The sequence below is a fragment of the Aquarana catesbeiana genome, linkage group LG01 (genome assembly GCF_042186555.1).
Source record: "Aquarana catesbeiana isolate 2022-GZ linkage group LG01, ASM4218655v1, whole genome shotgun sequence".
Lineage (NCBI taxonomy): Eukaryota > Metazoa > Chordata > Amphibia > Anura > Ranidae > Aquarana > Aquarana catesbeiana.
Window position 1 is genome coordinate 760,096,123 of NC_133324.1, and position 18,835 is coordinate 760,114,957.

At 41.7% G+C, this 18,835-nt stretch overlaps 1 protein-coding gene across 1 annotated transcript in view; it reads left to right on the forward strand.

Moving 5' to 3' along the window:
* The window catches only part of TMA16 (translation machinery associated 16 homolog), a 158,278-nt gene that overhangs the window by 82,909 nt on the left and 56,534 nt on the right, over window positions 1–18,835 (forward strand). The window contains exon 2 of the mRNA XM_073606073.1: window positions 17,932–18,041. Within this exon, the coding sequence (XP_073462174.1) occupies window positions 17,932–18,041 (110 nt within the window). The remainder of the gene's footprint in view (window positions 1–17,931; window positions 18,042–18,835) is intronic.

Consider the following 18,835-nt stretch of genomic DNA (forward strand, 5'->3'; position numbering starts at 1 on the left):
AAGGCCGGTGCAATCTGAATTGCAACATCTGCTCTGGACCGAATGTTCTGAGAAACCCACTTCTGTGTTGTACAACCATCTGCTCTTGGTTTCCCTCCCTGATCTCTCTACCCTCAAACGCCTATCCAAATGATACTATAAATAGCACACAGGTGTTTTCAAAGTGCCGTATATAGTATGCCAAAAAAACCTTCTTACTTGTTATAATATAGGTTTTTGTGAACGCTGCTGCTTGTATCTCGCCGCCATTGCTACTGCTGTTTTCCGTGTCTATACAATAATATATTTCTGCACTCAGTATGTAGCTGTGGCTTTTATCCCACGCGTGCGCATTATTCCCTGAAGCCGAGCCTTGTCTCCTCTCCACAACCTCTGTGACGTAGCAAGTCACGTGAGATCCAGGCTCCGCTTCTCAATGGGAGTATCGTAGGGATGTCTGGGCTGACATCGACATTAGGAAATGACGCAGCCCTGGCATAGCACCTGCATTTTTCCGGCAGGGTCTATGCTTGCCGGAAAATTACGATATACGGTGCATGCACGGGTGACATCATAAGAAAGAAAAATACAGATTACTCACAAGGCAATTAGGTAAGGAGATATTCATCTAGCACAATAAATTTCATAACCTGCAATTGTCCATATACAGAAAAATAGTCTGAATGGGTTTACAACCGCTTTAACTCAACTCCTTCCATTCAAGTCAATGGTAATGCGCCGTAACCGCGCCGGCATGCGGTTGCAGCACGGTAGTACATTACAGTTAATATGCGTTTATGGTGCCATTTTAACATGTCAAAAACTCAAGTCAACTGTGTGGCAAATGCACATAGGATGTTTGGGGGAGCTTTAAGCACAATTAACGTGCATTAACACTATAGGTGCCTTTTGATAAGCGTCAGTATTTTGAGCAAGTGTGAACAAGCCCTAAGAGACAGACTTATCCAAAATTGTCCATAGGGCTTATTTTACCCCATATAGACGTCACAAAATCAATTCTTCAACCTCGCATTGTGAGTGTTGGCAATGTGACCATTCTGGTGATTTCTTTAATATTTTCTGGAACTGTCCCACAATTACCAGCTACTGGAGGGAGGTGATTTCCATTGTCAATATTATGTCAAGAAAGTCTGTGTTTACTGGGGTTGGTGGAGGAGTTGGTCCCCACGGTAGCAGAAAGGACCATGATTAGTCTCCTCCTTTTTAATGCTTTAAAAGCTATCACCATGTCATGGAAGAAAGCTTCTCCTGCCTCCCTCACTTTTTGGAAACATTTGGTCAATATTAATTTACCCCTTTTATAAAGACACCTTTGCTAATAGGGAATGCCCGAAGAAATATGATAAAGTATGATCAAAATGGTTGGCTGATCCGTCTACAGCTTCTATGCTTGATAGATCCTAGAGCAGTGATGGTAAACTCATGACATGTGTGCCACAGCTGGAACACAAGCTTAGTCTTCTGAGCAGCTCCGGGCACACAAAGGCTCCTCACACTTCACTAGGAGGACAAAGCGCCCAGTGTCCCCGCACTGGCCCAGCACTGCCTGCCTCCCCTGGATTACACACAGCACTTTGACTCAGCGCACATCTCTTTGTAAAAAGCACTGCAGGACTGCCTCACAGACCGGCAGGAATGGCAGCCAATCACCTCCTTCTGCCAGTGAGTGAACAGCCAATCGACTGGCCCGGTAGGAGAAGTGGGTGTTTGTTGCCTGAGTGCAGCTGCTCCGTTCCATTAGTGAGATGCTATGGCGATTTAAGGAGAGGTGTTTGTGGGCAGAGGGAGCATGATGGGCTGTAACAATACAAACTACTCCCAGGATTTCTAAGAGGTCTCTGTTACTGGGGAAACGTCACAAAACATCTGTATTACAGTACCTGGCAATTACACTATAATGATTGCACACTTGTGGCGCCACTGCCACACCACAGCAGAGGGGGGGGGGGGATCTACAGAGGGGGTGGTGAGCTGGCACAGACACCTATCCACCTCCTTTCCTTAACTCCCTGGAAATTCATGTCAAAGACAGTATTATTATATTCTGGATGACCTGCTTATGGATCGAAGGAATCCTCACTTACAAGGAAAACTGCTAAGTATACTCTTCCCACAGATATGACTTTTGAACTACAGGGGCTATGTGTGTGTGTGTGTGTGTGTGTGTGTGTGTGTGTGTGTATATATATATATATATATATATATATATATATCCCAACAAACCGATTGTTCCACACAGTGTATATGGACTGGTTACTACTGTCATTTACTAATAGCTGCATTGAGTTTATGGTGTGAGGGAGGTTTACCGGGTAACAGCCATTGGAGGAAACCACTCTAATGTAATTTCAAAGCTGATCATCTTTACCAGGAAATATACCTCCTCTGGACCACTATAGACTCTGGAGCCTTTTAATCAGGCTATCACTGTGATTTGTACATTCTGGACACTACAGTTGGGATTCATCCACCTATCACAGCACAAACGTGGATTCTTTGGGTGTTGACCCTTGGATAGAGTCACTACTGCAGTTTTTTACTTTGCCTTTACTGATTGATATCAGCGTTGGTCATCCGCAGGTACACTTCCATAGCCCAAAATCTCAATCCCATCTCTTGTCTTCCTATGTCATCTGAACCTTGACTTACTAACAGAAGCCATTTTTGTCAATCATTTATCTACATGCCCATTTCCTGTGGGTCTACACAGTGCTCACACTTTTGTGGATTTGGTTTTTAATAAGTGTAGTATGATTCACTTAGTAGGGATGGTTGAGCTCAATTAGGTTTTTTATTTTCGTTTTTGCATATGGTTCTTTACCGACAGCTCCCATTCCCTCTTTTTCTTTTGTCTGTCTCTTTGTTTGAGACGCTCCAGGCATTGTGTCCTTGATTGGATCAAGTGGATTTGGATATATAATTGTGATGCAGGTGGCAGTGTCTTGAGGACCCACCCTCTTTAGTGTGATAGTATGTACATTCAAATTGGAGGAAGGGTTTAGGAATTACAGCTCTTAAGAATAGCCATCTCCCTTTTTCAAGAGACCAAAAGTAATTGGACAATTGAATCAAAAGCGGTTTAATGGCTAGGTGTTATTTCTTCATCAATTAAGCAGGTAAAAGGTCTGGAGTTGATTCTAAGTGTGGTATTTGGAATCTATTTCTGTGAACCTACTTCATGCCTTCAAAGGAGCTCTCAATGCAAGTGAAAAAGGCCATTGTAAGGCTTCAAACACAAAACAAATCCAACAGTGATGGCAGCAACATTAGGAGCGGCCAAATCAACAGTTTGTTACATTCTGAGGAAAGAAGAACGCATTGGTGAGCTCAGCAACATAAAAAGGCCTGGACGTCCATGGAACACAACAGTGGTGGATGATCGCAGGAACCGCTCTATGGTAAAGAAAAACCCATTCACAACTTCCAGACTAGTGAAGGACACTCTCCAGGAGGTAGGCGTATCATTGTCAAAGTCTACAATCAAGAGAAGACTTCACAAGAGCAAATACAGAGGGTTCACCACAAGGTGCAAACCATTCATAAGCCTGAATTATAGAAAATTCAGATTAGACTTTGCCAAAAAACATCTAAAAAAGCCAGACCAGTTCTAGAAAAAGCATTCTTTGGATTGATGAAACTAAGATTAATCTGTACCAGAATGACGGGAATAAAAAAGTGTGGAGAAGGCTTTGAACAGCTCATGATCCAAAGCACACAACGCCCTCTGTAAAACATGATGGAGGCAGTTTGATGGCATGGGCATGCATCCAGTGGCACTGGGTCATTGGTGCTTTATTGATGTGACAGAAGCAGCTGGATGAACTCTGCAGTGTTTAGAGATATACTGTCAGCCCAGATGCAGGCAAATGCATCAAAGTTGATTGGACGGCGCTTCACAGTATAGATGGACAATGATCCAAACACACTGCAAACGCAACCCAGGAAGTTTTGAAGGAAAAGAAGTGGAATATTCTGAAATGGGCGAGTCAATCATCTGATCTCAACCCATTTGAGCATGCATTTCACTTGCTGAAGGCAAAACTAAAGGCAGAAAGACCCTTAAAGAACTGAAGACAACTGCAGTTAGAGCCTGGAAAAAGCATCAGGAAGAAACCCGGTCTTTGGTAATGTCAATGGGTTCCAGACTTCATTGGCAATAAAGGATTCTCAATAAACTATTTAAAAATGAACATTTTATTTATGATTATATTTGTCCAATATTATATTTTGTTTACACACACAAATCCCTTTGCTGGCTCTCGGCCACACGCATCGGGTCCCTCGCTTTGCAACGGGTGCGCTCCCTCTGGTGGCTCTCCTGGGCAAAGCCGTATATATATGGGATTTCGTCCAGGAGGCCATTCTGCTGCAGTATATCTGCATGAGCTGGTTGGGAATCGGTTAAAGGTTAATTTCCCACATCTGTGGCTTTTTAAATTGCAATTAGTGTCAATGACTTTGTTAGTGCTCACATTGATGCACTTGGCAGGCTAGATACTGAGCCATGGGGAGCAGAAAAGAACTGTCAGAAGACCAGAGTAACAAAGTAATATAACTTTATAAAGATGGAAAAGGATAATAAAAATATTGAAAGCCTTGAATATGCCAATCAGTACTGTTCAATCACTTAATAAGAAGTGTAAAATTCCGGGATCTTTTGATACCAAGCCAAGGTCAGGTAGACCAAGAAAGATTGCAGCCAAAACTGCTAGAAAAATTGTTCGGGATACAAAGAAAAACCCACAACTAATCTCAGGAGAAATGTAGGCAGCTCTGGAAAAAGACTGGTCGATGTATTTAAACTGGAAAGTGCAAAACTTTGTGCAGCTGTGCATGGTTGCCAATCAGCTTCTCCAGTTTTAGTAAATCAAGCACACGGCGCGGTTGTTTCAAGGAGCACAATACGACGATACTTTAACAAAAATATGCTATGTTGAGTTGCCTGAAAAAAGTCTTTACTGTGCCAGCGCCACAAAAAGCCCAGGTACAATATGTCCAACAGCACCTTGACATGCCTCACAGCTTCTGGCATACTGTTATCTAAAGCGATGAGACCAAAATAGAGCTTTATGGTCACAACCATAGCTCACTATTTTTGGAGAGAGGTCAACAAGGCCTATAGCGACAAGAATACCAACCCCACTGTGGGGGTGGCTCACTGATGTTTTGGGGTGTGTGAGCTCTAAAGGCACGGGGAATCTTGTGATAATTGATGGCAAGCTGAATTGCAGCATGTTATCAGAAAATACTGGCAGACAATTTGTATTCTCTGTATGGAAGCTGCATATGGGATGCTCTTGGACTTTCCAGCACGATAATGACCTTAAAGCGGACCATCAGTCATTTTTTAAATCTTCTGCCCTTGTTGTTTTAACTTTGGATTGTAAAACTTTTTTTTCTGCCAGTAAATACCTTATGCAGCCCACTTCCTGTTTCTTGTCTGGTCATGAGCCTAGGCTTAAGACATAATGCACAGCTCTCTCTCTCACTCTTGTGAGAGTTTGCCAGGAAGGGATGGGGGATGAGTCATAAGATGGCCAATGAAAGCTGCAAAGCTGGAGGTGTGCCTCTGTGTAAATCCAGGAAGTGAACAGGCGGCAGCTTTAGCTGCCCACAGTTAAAATGGCTGCAGCCAGACTCAGTGGGGGGAGATTTATGCAGCATATTTGGCAAGTACAGAATCACAGTATATATAAAATAATATGCAAAGTGGTTGGGGGGAAGCTTCAGAATGGCAAAGATGTTTTTATTAAAAATTATGTCAGCAGACTGCAGTTCCTCTTTTAACACAAGTTCAAGTTAACCCTCCAGTGGTTACAGCAGAAAAAGCTAAAGGTTCTGGAGTGGCCATCAGTCTCCTGACCTTAATATCGAGCCAATCTGGGGAGATTCCAAACACACGGTTCATGCAAGACGACCAAAGACTTTGCATGACCTGGAGGCATTTTGCCAAGATGAATGGGCCGCTATACCACCTGCAAGAATTTGGGGCCTCATGGACCACTAGTACAAAAGACCACACCCGTTTATTATGCTAGAGAGGACAATACACTGTATTAATAACTAATGGTTAGCAGAATTTTGAACAGGGGTGTTTTATGATTGTGCCATTCTGTTATGACCTACAGTTGAATATGAATCCCATAAGAAATAAAAGAAATATGTTTTTTCATTTTGTCCAGCCTAACTTGTGATTTTATATGCATCCGCCACAATTTTCAACCACCAACTCTATTACTTGATTGAGATTTCTTGTTTCACCTCCCTGCTAAGTTGACAGAGGTGATGATTCCAGTTCATGGTTTAATGAGTAGGCTTGGAGCAGATGAGTGACATAGAAAGCTGAATTGGTGAATTAGGAAATAAGTTTGTTGCCTGGCTGGCTATGCCGAGTGAGCAAAGCGTAATTCAAGAGATTTATCAGAGAAGAGTCTAAATTGTTTGACGGGGAAACCAATTAACAGTTTAACTTGCTGACACATACTTTGGCCCATGACAGACACACTGCGCACAAACTCTGATAATCTTGACAGGACAATCTCTTCAGTTCAGCTGTAACAGCAAGCACTCTGCTTAGTACTAAGTGACAATACAGTACTTTTCCAGGACGCATCATTCATTAACCACTTAACAACCGGCCCATAGCCAAATGACAGCTACAGGGCGATTGCATAACTCTGGGAGGGCATACAGTGACGTCCTCCCAGAATCCCCCTCTTGCGCGCCCCCTGGGGCACACACAGGAACAGCCATGGACCCGGCGCATCACGGTAAATGGGCGCTGATAGCGGCCATTTACCACGTGATCGCCCTGTCAAATGACGGAGTGATCACATGTAAACAAACCGGTGCAATATCCTCTTTCCCCTCTCTGTCTAGTGTGAGCGGAGAGGGGAGAGATCGGTGGCAGCAGCGCTGTGGGCTGCATGTGTAGTGCCCATAGCGCTGATATATGACGAATCCATCCATTCTCAGCCAGCCATGCATACCCATCCATACTCTGCATACTCAGCCATGCATACGAATCCATACCCATCCATACTCAGCCATCCATACTCAGCCATGCATACCCATCCATACTCTGCATATCCATCCATGCTCATCCATCCACACTCAGCATACTCATCCATCCATCCATGCTCAGCATATTCATCCATCCATCCTCATCCATACTCAGCATATCCATCCATCCTCAGCAATACTCATCCATCCATACATGCTCAGCCATCCCATCCCCCCCCATCCATAATTAGCCATACCCAACAATACTCAGCCGTACCCAGCAATACTCAGCCGTACCCAGCAATACTCAGCCGTACCCAGCAATACTCAGCCATACCCAGCAATACTCAGTCATACTCAGTCGTACCCAGCCATACCATCTATACTCAGCCGTACTCAGCCATACTCATTCGTGCTCAGCCATCCCCATTCATGCTCATCCATGCCACATCAGTTCTCGTCCATGCCACTACAGTGCCTCACAAAAGTGTAATAGGTAGTCAAGTTAGATTTGAAACGTATGCCCCTAGAACACCTGATGGTGCTCCCTGCATGTTGAGCCTCTGTATGTGGCCATGGTATGTAAAAGTCTCACACATGTGGCATTGCCATACTCAGGAGGAGTAGTAGAATTTGTTTTGGGGTGTAATTTGTGCTATGCATATGCTGTGTGTGAGAAATAACCTGCTACTATAACAATTTTGTGAAAAAAAAAAAGAAAAAAAAATCTTGATATTGCAAACAATTGTGGGAAAAAATTACAACTTCAAAAAACTCACCATGCCTCTTACTAAATACCTTGGAATGTCTACTTTCCAAAAAGGGGTCATTTGGGGGGTAGTTTTACTTTCCTGGCTTATTAGGTTCTCAAGAAATGAGATAGGCCATCAGTACTTCAGGTGTGATCAATTTTCAGAGATTGGCACCATAGCTTGTGGACTCTATAAGAGCCCATTCATACAGGGGCAACACGACTTCCAGCACGACTTTGGGAGGCAACTTGGACACGACTTGAGTATGAATCACAGCACGACTTGGGGCAACTTACAACACAACTTGAAGTCGCCTCCAGGACAGGGAACTTTACAAGTGGCCAATCAGAGCTTATCAGCTGTGTGTGAGAAGGAGGAGGCTGGCTGTTTAGTGGAGGAAATTACTTTCTGTTTCTTTTCTGCTTCCTGTAAAGTTGCCTCAGTATGAACAGTGATCAGACTTGGAGGCTACTTCCATTGAAATCAATGGGTACAAGTTGCCTTCAAGTCGGATTGAAGTAGTACAGGAACCTTTTCTGAAGTCGGAGCGACTGCAGTAGTGTGCATTAAGACAGATCCATTCACTTACATTGATTTTTTGGTGTAGCGCGACTTGAGGCGACTTGGGGCGACTTGAAGTCGGATCCAAAGTTGCCCCTGTGTGAATGGGCTCTAACTTTCACACAGATCAAATAATATACACCAATTTGGATTATTTTTACCAAAGATATGTAGCGGTATAAATTTTGGCCAAAATATATGAAGAAAAATTACTAATTTGCAAAATTTTATAACAGAAACAAAGAAAAATGCATTTTTTTACAGAATTTTCGATCTTTTTTCTTTTATAGCGCAAAAATTAAAAAACCCAGCGGTGATTAAATACCACCAAAAGAAAGCTCTATTTGTGTGAAAAAAAGATAAAAAATGTCATATGGGTACAGTGTTTGAGTAATTTTCACTCAAAATGTGAGAGCACTGAAAGCTGAAAATTGGTCTGGTTAGGAAGGGGGTTTAAGTGCCCAGTGGTCAAGTGGTTAATTGTGCTCTTTACATGTTAGGCAGGAGCCTAACAGAAAACATTTAGCCATCTCAGGATAGATTGGACCCAAACTTAACATTTTGGTTGGTGAAAGCTCTTTTAGTAGTGTTTACCTGTACTTCTGAAAGTGCCTGGTCTAATGAAGCACAACTGGGTTCACAGGCATGGTGTAAGGACCAGCTTTAGGCCCCATTCACACCTCAAAACGCTCAACGTTTACGTTCCACGCTCCAAAATTTTGGAGCAAAAAAATAAATAAATGTATTCTCTATGGAGATGGTTCACATCTCCACTCCAAGTCGCCTGAAGCTCAAAAAAGTTCTGGAGCTTTTCTTATAGCTTGAATCGGGCAGACTTGAACGTTTTTTGGCACATTTTTTTTTGCACGTTGTTGTGCACAGCCACACGTTTTGTCGCGATTTTCTGCTCAATTGAAAAAATGGCAAAAATAAAATGGTAATATATGAATAAAGAGATGTAAAAAAAATACACAAATAACTAAAAATCATCATAAATACATTAATATTGTGTAATAATACATAAAATATTAACCACTTCCCATCCCAGCCATTGTAAAATGACGCCCGCAGAGTGGCTTTGCCATCCTGGGCGGGCGTCCTTGGCCTCCTGGCATTGTAGGGGGCGTGCACCGCGTCACTCAGGATGTGCGTGTCCGCCGGGCACCCGTGATTGGTCGTCACAGAGCAGGAACGTCCTGTCAGTATATAGGAACACCGATCAGTCTCCTTCCCTAGTCAGTTCCATCCCCCCCACAGTTAGAATCACTCCCTAAGTAGCACAATTAAACCCTTGATCCCCCCCTGTTGTTAACCCCCTCCCTGCCACTGACATTTACACAGCAATCAGTGCATATTTATATATACAGCGCTGTCAATGGTCCCAAAATGGTGTCAAAAGTGTCTGATGTGTTCGCCGCAGTGTTGCACTCCCGATAAAAATCTCAGATAACTGCCATTACTAGTAAAAAAAAAAAATAATAAAAATGCCATAAATCAATAACCTATTTTTAACCTATAACTTTTGCGCAATCCAATCAATATACGCTTATTGCTATTTTTTTTTACCAAAAATATGTAGAAGAATACATATCGGCCTAAACTGAGGAAAAAATGTTTGTGTTTTTTTTAAATTGGAATATTTATTATAGCAAAAAGTAAATATTGTGTTTTTTTTTTTTTTGTTTTTTTTTCAAAATTGTCGGTCTTTTTTTGTTTATAGCGCAAAAAATAGAAACCACAAAGGTGATCAAATACCACCAAAAGAAAGCTCTATTTGTGAGGAAAAAAATTATCAAAATTTCATTTGGGTACAACGGCACACGGCCGCGCAATTGTCATTGAAAATGTTACAGCTCTGACAGCTGAAAATTGGCCTGGGCAGGAGGGGGATGAAAAGGCCCTGTATTGAAGTGGTTAATTAACCCCTAACCTTAAAAAAAATTAAATGTATTAATAATAATAAACACCCAAACACCCAAACCTGGAAAAAAATATCAATGTATGTATTCATTTTGTGTTAGGGATAGGATGTTTAGTTATTATTTTGTTATTTTTTTTATTCTTACCTAGAATTCATTTATTGAATTTATTTATTGATTATTTTTATTTATTTGTGTATTAATTTTAAATGTATTTATTAGTAGTAGTAGTATTAACACCCTAACAAAAAATAAATAATAAATAACCCTAACCCTCTAATCCTATCCCTAACCCCTTACCCTAACGGGAAAAAAAATAATAAAATCTAATGGAAAAGCTAAAAAAGCTTAAATACCTAGTTTTCTCTATTGGCTAATAAAAAAAAAACACCAAAGCTCAGTTCCGCATAAAGACATGCAAAAAAAAAAAACGGTCAAACACGCTACGCTCAGGTGTGAATGCAGGCTTGGGGCTCATTTAATTAATATGCAGTTGACCATTTTTTTTGCATATGCAAGAAATAATATATGTCAATAAGCCTAATTTGTGCCACTGCAGAGCCTTTACATACGTTTATCAAACAAAAAAAATGGTAAAAACTATAATAAATGATGCCAAAAAATGCAGAGCAGACGCATTCCAAATGAATGTAAACATGCATGTAGAAACTGCACACTGAGTGTGGGAATAGCGCTGTAAACGAGCCCTTATTATGAGGTCAAGGTTGACTGTTTCTTGCATTATAAACGTTTGATAAATTTAGACCTTTCCTACAGAATATCGCTTTAAATATTGTTTCTATGACCACAATTTGTGATCATAGAAACCACTCATGGACATTTTCCAACAGCTGTCCTAAAGTTTACATGTTGCTGTATAGATAAAGAATATCCATTAGGATCTATCATAAGGTGTTGCTATGGAGATGTGTCTATGTTCTAAATTTAGCAGCTAACAAGTAAGTTAAATCAAAGAAAGGCACATTTGCACATATACATTACACACATAAGCAACTTTGCTGCCTGAAGGGCACACAACCAATTTAAAACAGGATTTCAGAACCTTTTCCTGCAGGTCAGACAAATTGGAATAATAGACTTCATTATGAATAAGTGATCTGGTTGTATGGCCAAGTTTAAAAAAAATATTTTTAGTTCCTTCCTTCCTTCTCCCTCAAAATGATAATGCTAGCAATTACTTTATTTGCACATTCTCTGAACACATCTAATGGAAAGCACAATAGCTAATTATTTACATCTACATTTCCAAAATTCAAAAGTTCTGTCCACAGAATTTTTTTTCCGTATGCCCTGCGCACGCGGCATGCTTCCCCTTCCAATCCAAAATTCTCAGCATTTTCACCCCACACTTTTATGTTGTTATTGGCTGTCCTAGCAAATAGGGCATCACAACCCTGCCCATTATTGTACTGGTCTTATAACAAGCATAGTTGTGATTGCCTTGTGCTTATTAGGCTTTAGTAATACCATTCGCAGGATACAGCACACTATGCTGTTTTATAGGCAAGGGATATGGGCGTTATTGGGACAAGGAGGTACTCTTTACAACTGGAGGAAAAGAGATTTAACCTCCAAATACAGAAAGGCTTCTTCACATTAAGAACTGTGAAAATGTAGAATAGACACCCTCAAGAACAGGGGTCTCCAAACTATGGCCTTCCGGTTGTTCAGGAACTACACTTCCCATCATGCCTAATCATGTCTGTGAAGTTTTACAATGCCTCATGGAACGTGTAGTTCCACAACAGCTGGTGGGCCGTAGTTTGGAGATCCCTGCTCTAGAAATAAGTTCTGGCCAACTCAGAAGTTTATTTTAAAAAATATCTTCATTTTACTTTCAATATTTTTTTATTAAAAGTTAAAAGATTATAATAACACTGAGTATAAATGCATCAAAACAATGTGGAAAGTCAGATAAGCCAAGGTATCCATAGTCAATATACACACAAAGATTTAAAATAGGTTAACATATAGTTACAGGCCATTAAGGGGGGTGTACTCTGCCAGGGGTGGGAGGGGTTGGGTTTAAGAAAGGGTGAGAGAACAAAGGAGGGGAGAAGGGGAAGAAGTGGGGGGTGAAAGATGAAGCCAGTCGCCATAATGTTGCCATGGTTAAGGAGCACTAACTAGTACACATGATAACTTGAATAAAACATTAACTTATCGAACTTTTAACGGTACACTTGGAGTTGGGCAACCAGACAGCTCAGTTATCTCTGAATGTTGCAACCTTTAAGTCAGTAAATGCTAACAACTTTTCCATCTCACGTTGGTGGTTAAACGTAGAAATAGCATCAGTAGTAGATGGTGGGTCCGATGTATTCCATAATCTAGTAATCGTGAGTTGTGCCGCCAGGAGAAAGTGCATAAGGACTACCCTAAATTTAAGTGGAAACTCATGAAAAGTTAAATGTAGGATGGCCAGCTCAGGATTGGGATCTATATGTTGCCCAACTATGTCGGATAGTATAGTAAAAATTTTATTCTAGAATGAACATACAGATTTGCATGAGTATAGGATATGATATAGTGAACAGTTCCCCCAGTACTGTTTTTCGAGAATCATTGCCAGTGGTTTACACATTTAGAAGATGCGTATGTGGTAGCAAAGGCTTTTTTCCAACTACTCTCAGGGAAAGTAGTACCCAAGGTTTCTTCCCATTTGACAATGATAATAGTTTTGGAAAAGGAATCATGGGTATTAAAAAGATATTAGAAAACAATGAAATTCCTCGTAGTGGGCATAGATGATCATGGAGTAATTTATAGATCGAAGCTGGAACTTCTAACTGCAGGGGGAGTGGGTGTTTCAAGAGGAAGAACCGGATTCGTATGTAAGTAAAATGAAAGATGGAATCTGAAACTTCTATTTTCAAAGGTATAAAATGAGGAGTTGTATATGGGGGAATCAGTGGTGGAGAAGGATCTGGGGGTTTTGGTAGATCATAAGCTCAATAACAAGCATAGTTGTGATCAAGAGACCAGCAAGATGACAACTCGAAGTCAGACAGGTGACGCCTCCACCCACGCACAGTTATATGCCGACAGGGGTGCGTGGGTGGCACGGCTACAGAACCGGTCTCACAAACAAAAGGTATAATACAAGTCTGTATAGAGTCCTCCAAGAGAATCTCAAGTCCCCTTTCAGTTCAAAGGCCTACATGTTATAGTTGATTTATGCAAGTTGCTACTTGATTTTCTGTCTTCTGCATTTTCATTGTATACCGATGATAACATTATATTTCAACATTGTATTTCAAGATTGTGATGATATTCAGCTCTATGTCTCATTGTATGTAACATGCAGATTCTTTAATAAAAACATTGAAAAAAGCATAGTTGTGACTGCTTTGTGCTTTTTAGTAATACCATACGCAGGATACAGCACACTATAAGCTCAATAATGGCGCACAATGCCAAGCTGCGGTTTCCAAAGCCTTCCAAGTCCTTTCTTGTATTAAGAGAGGTATGGACTCCAGAGACAGAGAGATATCATTTTGCCCCTGTACAGATCATTAGTAAGACCTCATCTGGAACATGCAGTTCAGTTTTGGGCACCAGTTCTCAAAAAGGATATTGGGGAAGTGGCGAAAGTGCAGAGAAGGGCAACCAAACTGATAAGAGGCATGGAGGAGCTCAGCTATGAGGAAAGATTGGAGGAACTGAATCTATATAATCCCTCTTGAGAAGAGGAGATTAAGGGGGGTATGATCAACATGTACACATACATAATTGGTCCATATCGTGAACTTGATGTTGAGTTATTCTCTTTAGGGTCTTCACAGAGGACTAGGGGGCACTCTTTACGTCTAGAGGAAAAAAGATTTCATCTCCAAATACGGAAAGGTTTCTTCACAGTAAGAAATGTGGAATAGGCTCTTTCCAGAGGTGGTTCTGACAAGCTCAGTTGATTGCTTTAAAAAAGGCCTGGATTCTTTCCTAAATATACACAATATAACTGGGTACTAACATTTATAAAGTTGATCCAGGGAAAATCTGATTGCCTCTCAGGGAAATAGGAAGGCATTTTTCCCTGCTGTAGCACATTGGAGCATGCTTTGCTGGGGGTTTTTTTTTTGCCTTCCTCTAGATCAACTGTGGTTGTACGTTTGTGGAAATGGGGTTATATTTTTTTTTTTGAACTTGATGAACTTTGTGTCTTTTTTTTTTAACCTGACTACGTAACTATATAGATTTCCCCTAGTTTTTCATGAGTTTAGATCAATGTACGATGTAAAGCGCTGCAGCACCGATATTGGAACAGGTATCTTGCATGAAGGCCCCTTAATGGAGGAGGGAAAGGAAAATTCTAACCACGTTTTGATAGATGCTTTCACCGTTGGACTGGTAGAAGTAATGGGTGGGGCTCCCAATTTGATAGCCATAAGAACCGATTTAGGGTCAGTGTGAGGGGATGTTTTGGATTCTATAAGTGCCTTGTAGTAAGCCAAAACATTGGGTAGACCCATTCTGCCACATTTCCTGCGTTTCATCATAATGGTAAGGGAGCATCTAGTAGGTTTGCAATCCCAGACATAAGAGCAGAAGAGTTTTTGGACAGAAGTGAGGAATGCGCGTGGAAGATGGATTGCAAAGGTTCGGAAAGGATGGAGTTTAGGAAAGAATAATTTTTATTACTGGTATTCTTCCTGCTATAGTATATATACTTCCTTCTTCCTCTTGGGCTTATAGGATGGATAGCTGTTGGGGTAGAGAATCCAAAAAGGGCTTAAAGTGATATTGGTAAAGCTGAAGAACATGGGGAGTAAGCAGTATACCTAGGAAGGTCAGAGAAGTAGAGAACAAACGTGTAGTGCTGTGCACTGGACAGAAAGGAGCGGGTTCGTTATGGGTATTGGACCCAGCTCAGGTCCATTCTGTTTGCAGCTGCTCTGGAGTAGACGAGATAGTAGCCTGCACATTTCCAGGAAGCAATTGCCATTGCTTGAAGATTTGGATGCCTTTTTCCACACTGTAGATGGGGATCGTTCTGCCATTCCAAGTAACGAGCAGCTTCGTGGGAAAACCTCACCTGTAGGTGACAGTGTTCCTCAGAACTTTCGTCAGTGGGGTAAACTTCTTCCTATTAAGTGTTGTTTGCTGTAAAATATCCATATACAAGGAGATACAAGTAAATTTGTCTGGTATCACGGGATTTTGTTTGGCCACCGCCATGACCCGTTCCTTCACATGAAAATATTGTATCCCTGTGTGCTGTATCAGTGAGAAATTTAGGCTTGGGTATGCGGTGGGCCCTGTCTATGCACAACTCAATATCACTCAAGGAAGGTATGAGGGCCTCCAAAGGGCAGTATACCCAGTATACAGATCTTCCAGTTTTAGACTCAAGGTGTTGAATTTTGTCAGCGTGTGCTTGGACTGTCATTTAGATTAGCAAACATATTAGAGAAATCATTGAATAAAGTTCTCCTGAGAGAGAGAGAAGCATATTCTTCATAGTGCTTTCTGATATTAGTTAGTCTGCTACAGAGAATGTGTCAATGGATGGCTCTGCCTGTCTACTCTGTATAGAGCCAGGGGAGAAATCATGCTGCAGCCTAGATTCTCTTCCTCCCTACGCTGCCTTATCTTTGCTGGACTGTGTGTGGTGGGGGTTGAAGGGGGGGGTAACTCCCCCATATCTGGCTGTTTGTCTGCACTGCTTGTCTCTTCTGCAGTATGGTCAGGATGGTAGAGGTCTGCTCTGCCCGCGCCAGAGCGGCGCCATCTTGCCTACCTCGCAGTCCCGCCGCCGGGTGGAAGTCTGTGAGGCTCTGGGGTGGCTTGGACTGCTTTCTGCGCTTAGACAAGTCTCCTGGGAGGATCACAAAGGTACCGAGTGGGCTCAGAGTCCAGGGAGGCTCTCCCTGTTGGCGCTGGCAGGTTACTGAGAGCGTGAGGCTGTAGGAGCTCTTGGTTATGCGGCCATCTTCACCGGCGGCGAAAAACACGCCCCCTCAAAAGAACTTTATTTTAGTGGCTGTATCAATGAGGGAAGTACCACCTTGTTGTCCTGCTGAACCTTTTATATTGATCTTTGAATTTTGACTTGACTACTTGAATGCCTTTGTAAATGTACAAAATGTAACTGATATTAACACTCATAGATAACACCAGATATTATTGGTTATGGAATATTTAATTGCTTTCTGGGTGATCAGGAAGCAATTTATTTTTTCTCCTGCTGGAGCAAATTGTACCATGATAATTTTTAAAAAAAAAATTTGCCACCTGCTGGATCAACTGTGAATATAGGATTATGTATTTGAGGTTTTCTTTTTATCCTATTTTTTTTTCCTCTCTGTTGAACTAGATGGGCTTGTCCTTTTTTTTTTTTTTTTTTTGCAACCTGAGTAACTGTGTAACTATGGTCTTTATGGTGTTCCTTATTGAGGATCCTGCTGAATATGGCACTTTAAGACCATATTGTCAGTTATTGCATGTTGGAGTTAGTGCGGGGTGGGGAAAGGATACACTGAACTTGCATTCTGTTATGCCACATTGGAGACTATACTATGTGGAATCACCTAGATGCCATATGTCACTACAAGGGAATCTGTCGTAGGTTAAGGGGATTCTGGTGGTGACATTGCCTACCCTGTAGTTAACGATAATAAGCTGAGATGTTGTGACATTACTCACATACAGACCCATGTCATCGCAATCATGACATTTTTTTTCCTCTAGTTGGCTGATTCACCTATGTTACTGCTCTCACCTTGTCTCGTAACACTCATATTGCATTTCTTTGTTTTGCTCATGACAGTTGGATTGATGAAGCTCCTCATCTGTCCACTCTTTGACTAAAATTACCTGTAGAGTCAGCCACCCTCTTCCCCTAGACCAGATGTGTCCAACACAAGGCCCGCAGGCTGAATTTAGCCCGCCAGGCCATTTTATGTGGCCCTTGCACCCAGGGCTTTTTTTCAGCTGAAACTTACGGCTCTCGCCCTCTGCTCTTAGCTCACCACTGTCCCTTGTAAACACACAAGCCTTCTGTATTTACAAGGACAGCTTTCCTCTCAGTGGCTCTCACAGATCTCTGCCTGCCCTGCATTGATGGTGGGGATAAGGGAGATGCAGATGCCAGTGGAGTGTGGGATGGGGCCTTATGTGGTAAGTTGCACTGTGATCCCCATCTGTGTACGGGTGAACAGATGCCAACCAATGATCTCCCTGCAAGTGAGAAAGCGAGGCGGAGCCACCTACCCTGCCAGGAGGTACTAGAGCTGGGCCCAGTGGGTGAAATGCAAGAAAGCTTTTAGCATACCCCTGAGCTCTACACTCCGTTATGTGCAGTTCAGGTGTGTCACATGTACAAACTCCTGGTATCTATTGTCCCTTTAAGATCCTCCCACTGTTAGTGCAACTTGGCCACAACCTAAGCAAGGCTATATAGTGGCCCTTTGAGGGAAACCACAATGCCGATGTGGCCGTGATAGAATTAAGTTTGACACCCCTGCCCTAGACTAACTCTGGGCACACTTTTGCTAGGTAATTTACAAAAGCTTAAAGCATTATTTCAAATATAGTTCCAAAGATTGGCAGTGAGTAGACTGTTATATTAGGTGGTTTCCTGCAGGACCCCTATTGTGAAGAAAGTACTGTGCTTAAAGCGCTGTATGCACTTTGTTTCTTACTGTAGATGCTTAATCATCCTGCACTTTGTGTTGCAGCCTAAAGCTCCACACAATAAAGGTAAACAAGAAAAGAAAGTCATCCATCCGTACAGTAGAAAAGCTGCACAGTTAGCGCGAGAAGGCCATAAACAGGACAGAAAGGAAAAGTAAGTGATCTTTCATTTAACTCTGTAGTGAACGCATGCCTTTTGTGGACATATAAAATGTTGTGGTATAAATTGGGATCCTATGTTTACTAAGAGAGGAAAACAGACATTGGCAGTGTACTGTATATATTCTATAGTGTTTGGTACAGAGAGTAGAATATACAGCTGAATATGCAGTGAGAAGCAGTGTATAAAAATGCAGTACATAGCAATGTGAGCAGCATTGAGTATATTGTATAGCACATTGCACCAGGTTCCTCTCACATGCTACTGCATTGAATTTCAGAGATCGTCTGAAAGGGGTAAATGTGAAACAATAATAGATTGAATCCATTTTATATAACCCACTGTGCAACCCCTGCTGGCAGTTTCTGCAGAACTGGGCTGGAAAAGGAGGGGGCTGGCAGCGAGAGCTGTTGCCATAATGTGCAAGTGTGCGTGGAATACTTACACATCATGGCAAACTTAGCTCTCCTCCAGCCATGACTGCTCTGTGCTCTCTGTTGCCACTGCTGCCCCTCTTCCTCATTTCCTCTTTCAAACACAGTTTATTCCTTTTTCGGCCATTGAGTGGCCAGTAATGATACAACTGGCAGCATATGCATGGTGGAGTTGTGTTAACACTGCATTAAGCTGAATTCTTCCCATTACAGATGCTGAGAGTGTACACTGCACTAAATGTGTACAGTAAAAATAAGACCGCTAGCAAACAGGTAAAGAAGTACTTCTAAAAAAAAAGTGTACCCGCTTTAAGTGTGAAATACCTGCCAGAATGCTGAGATTTAGGTAACTAT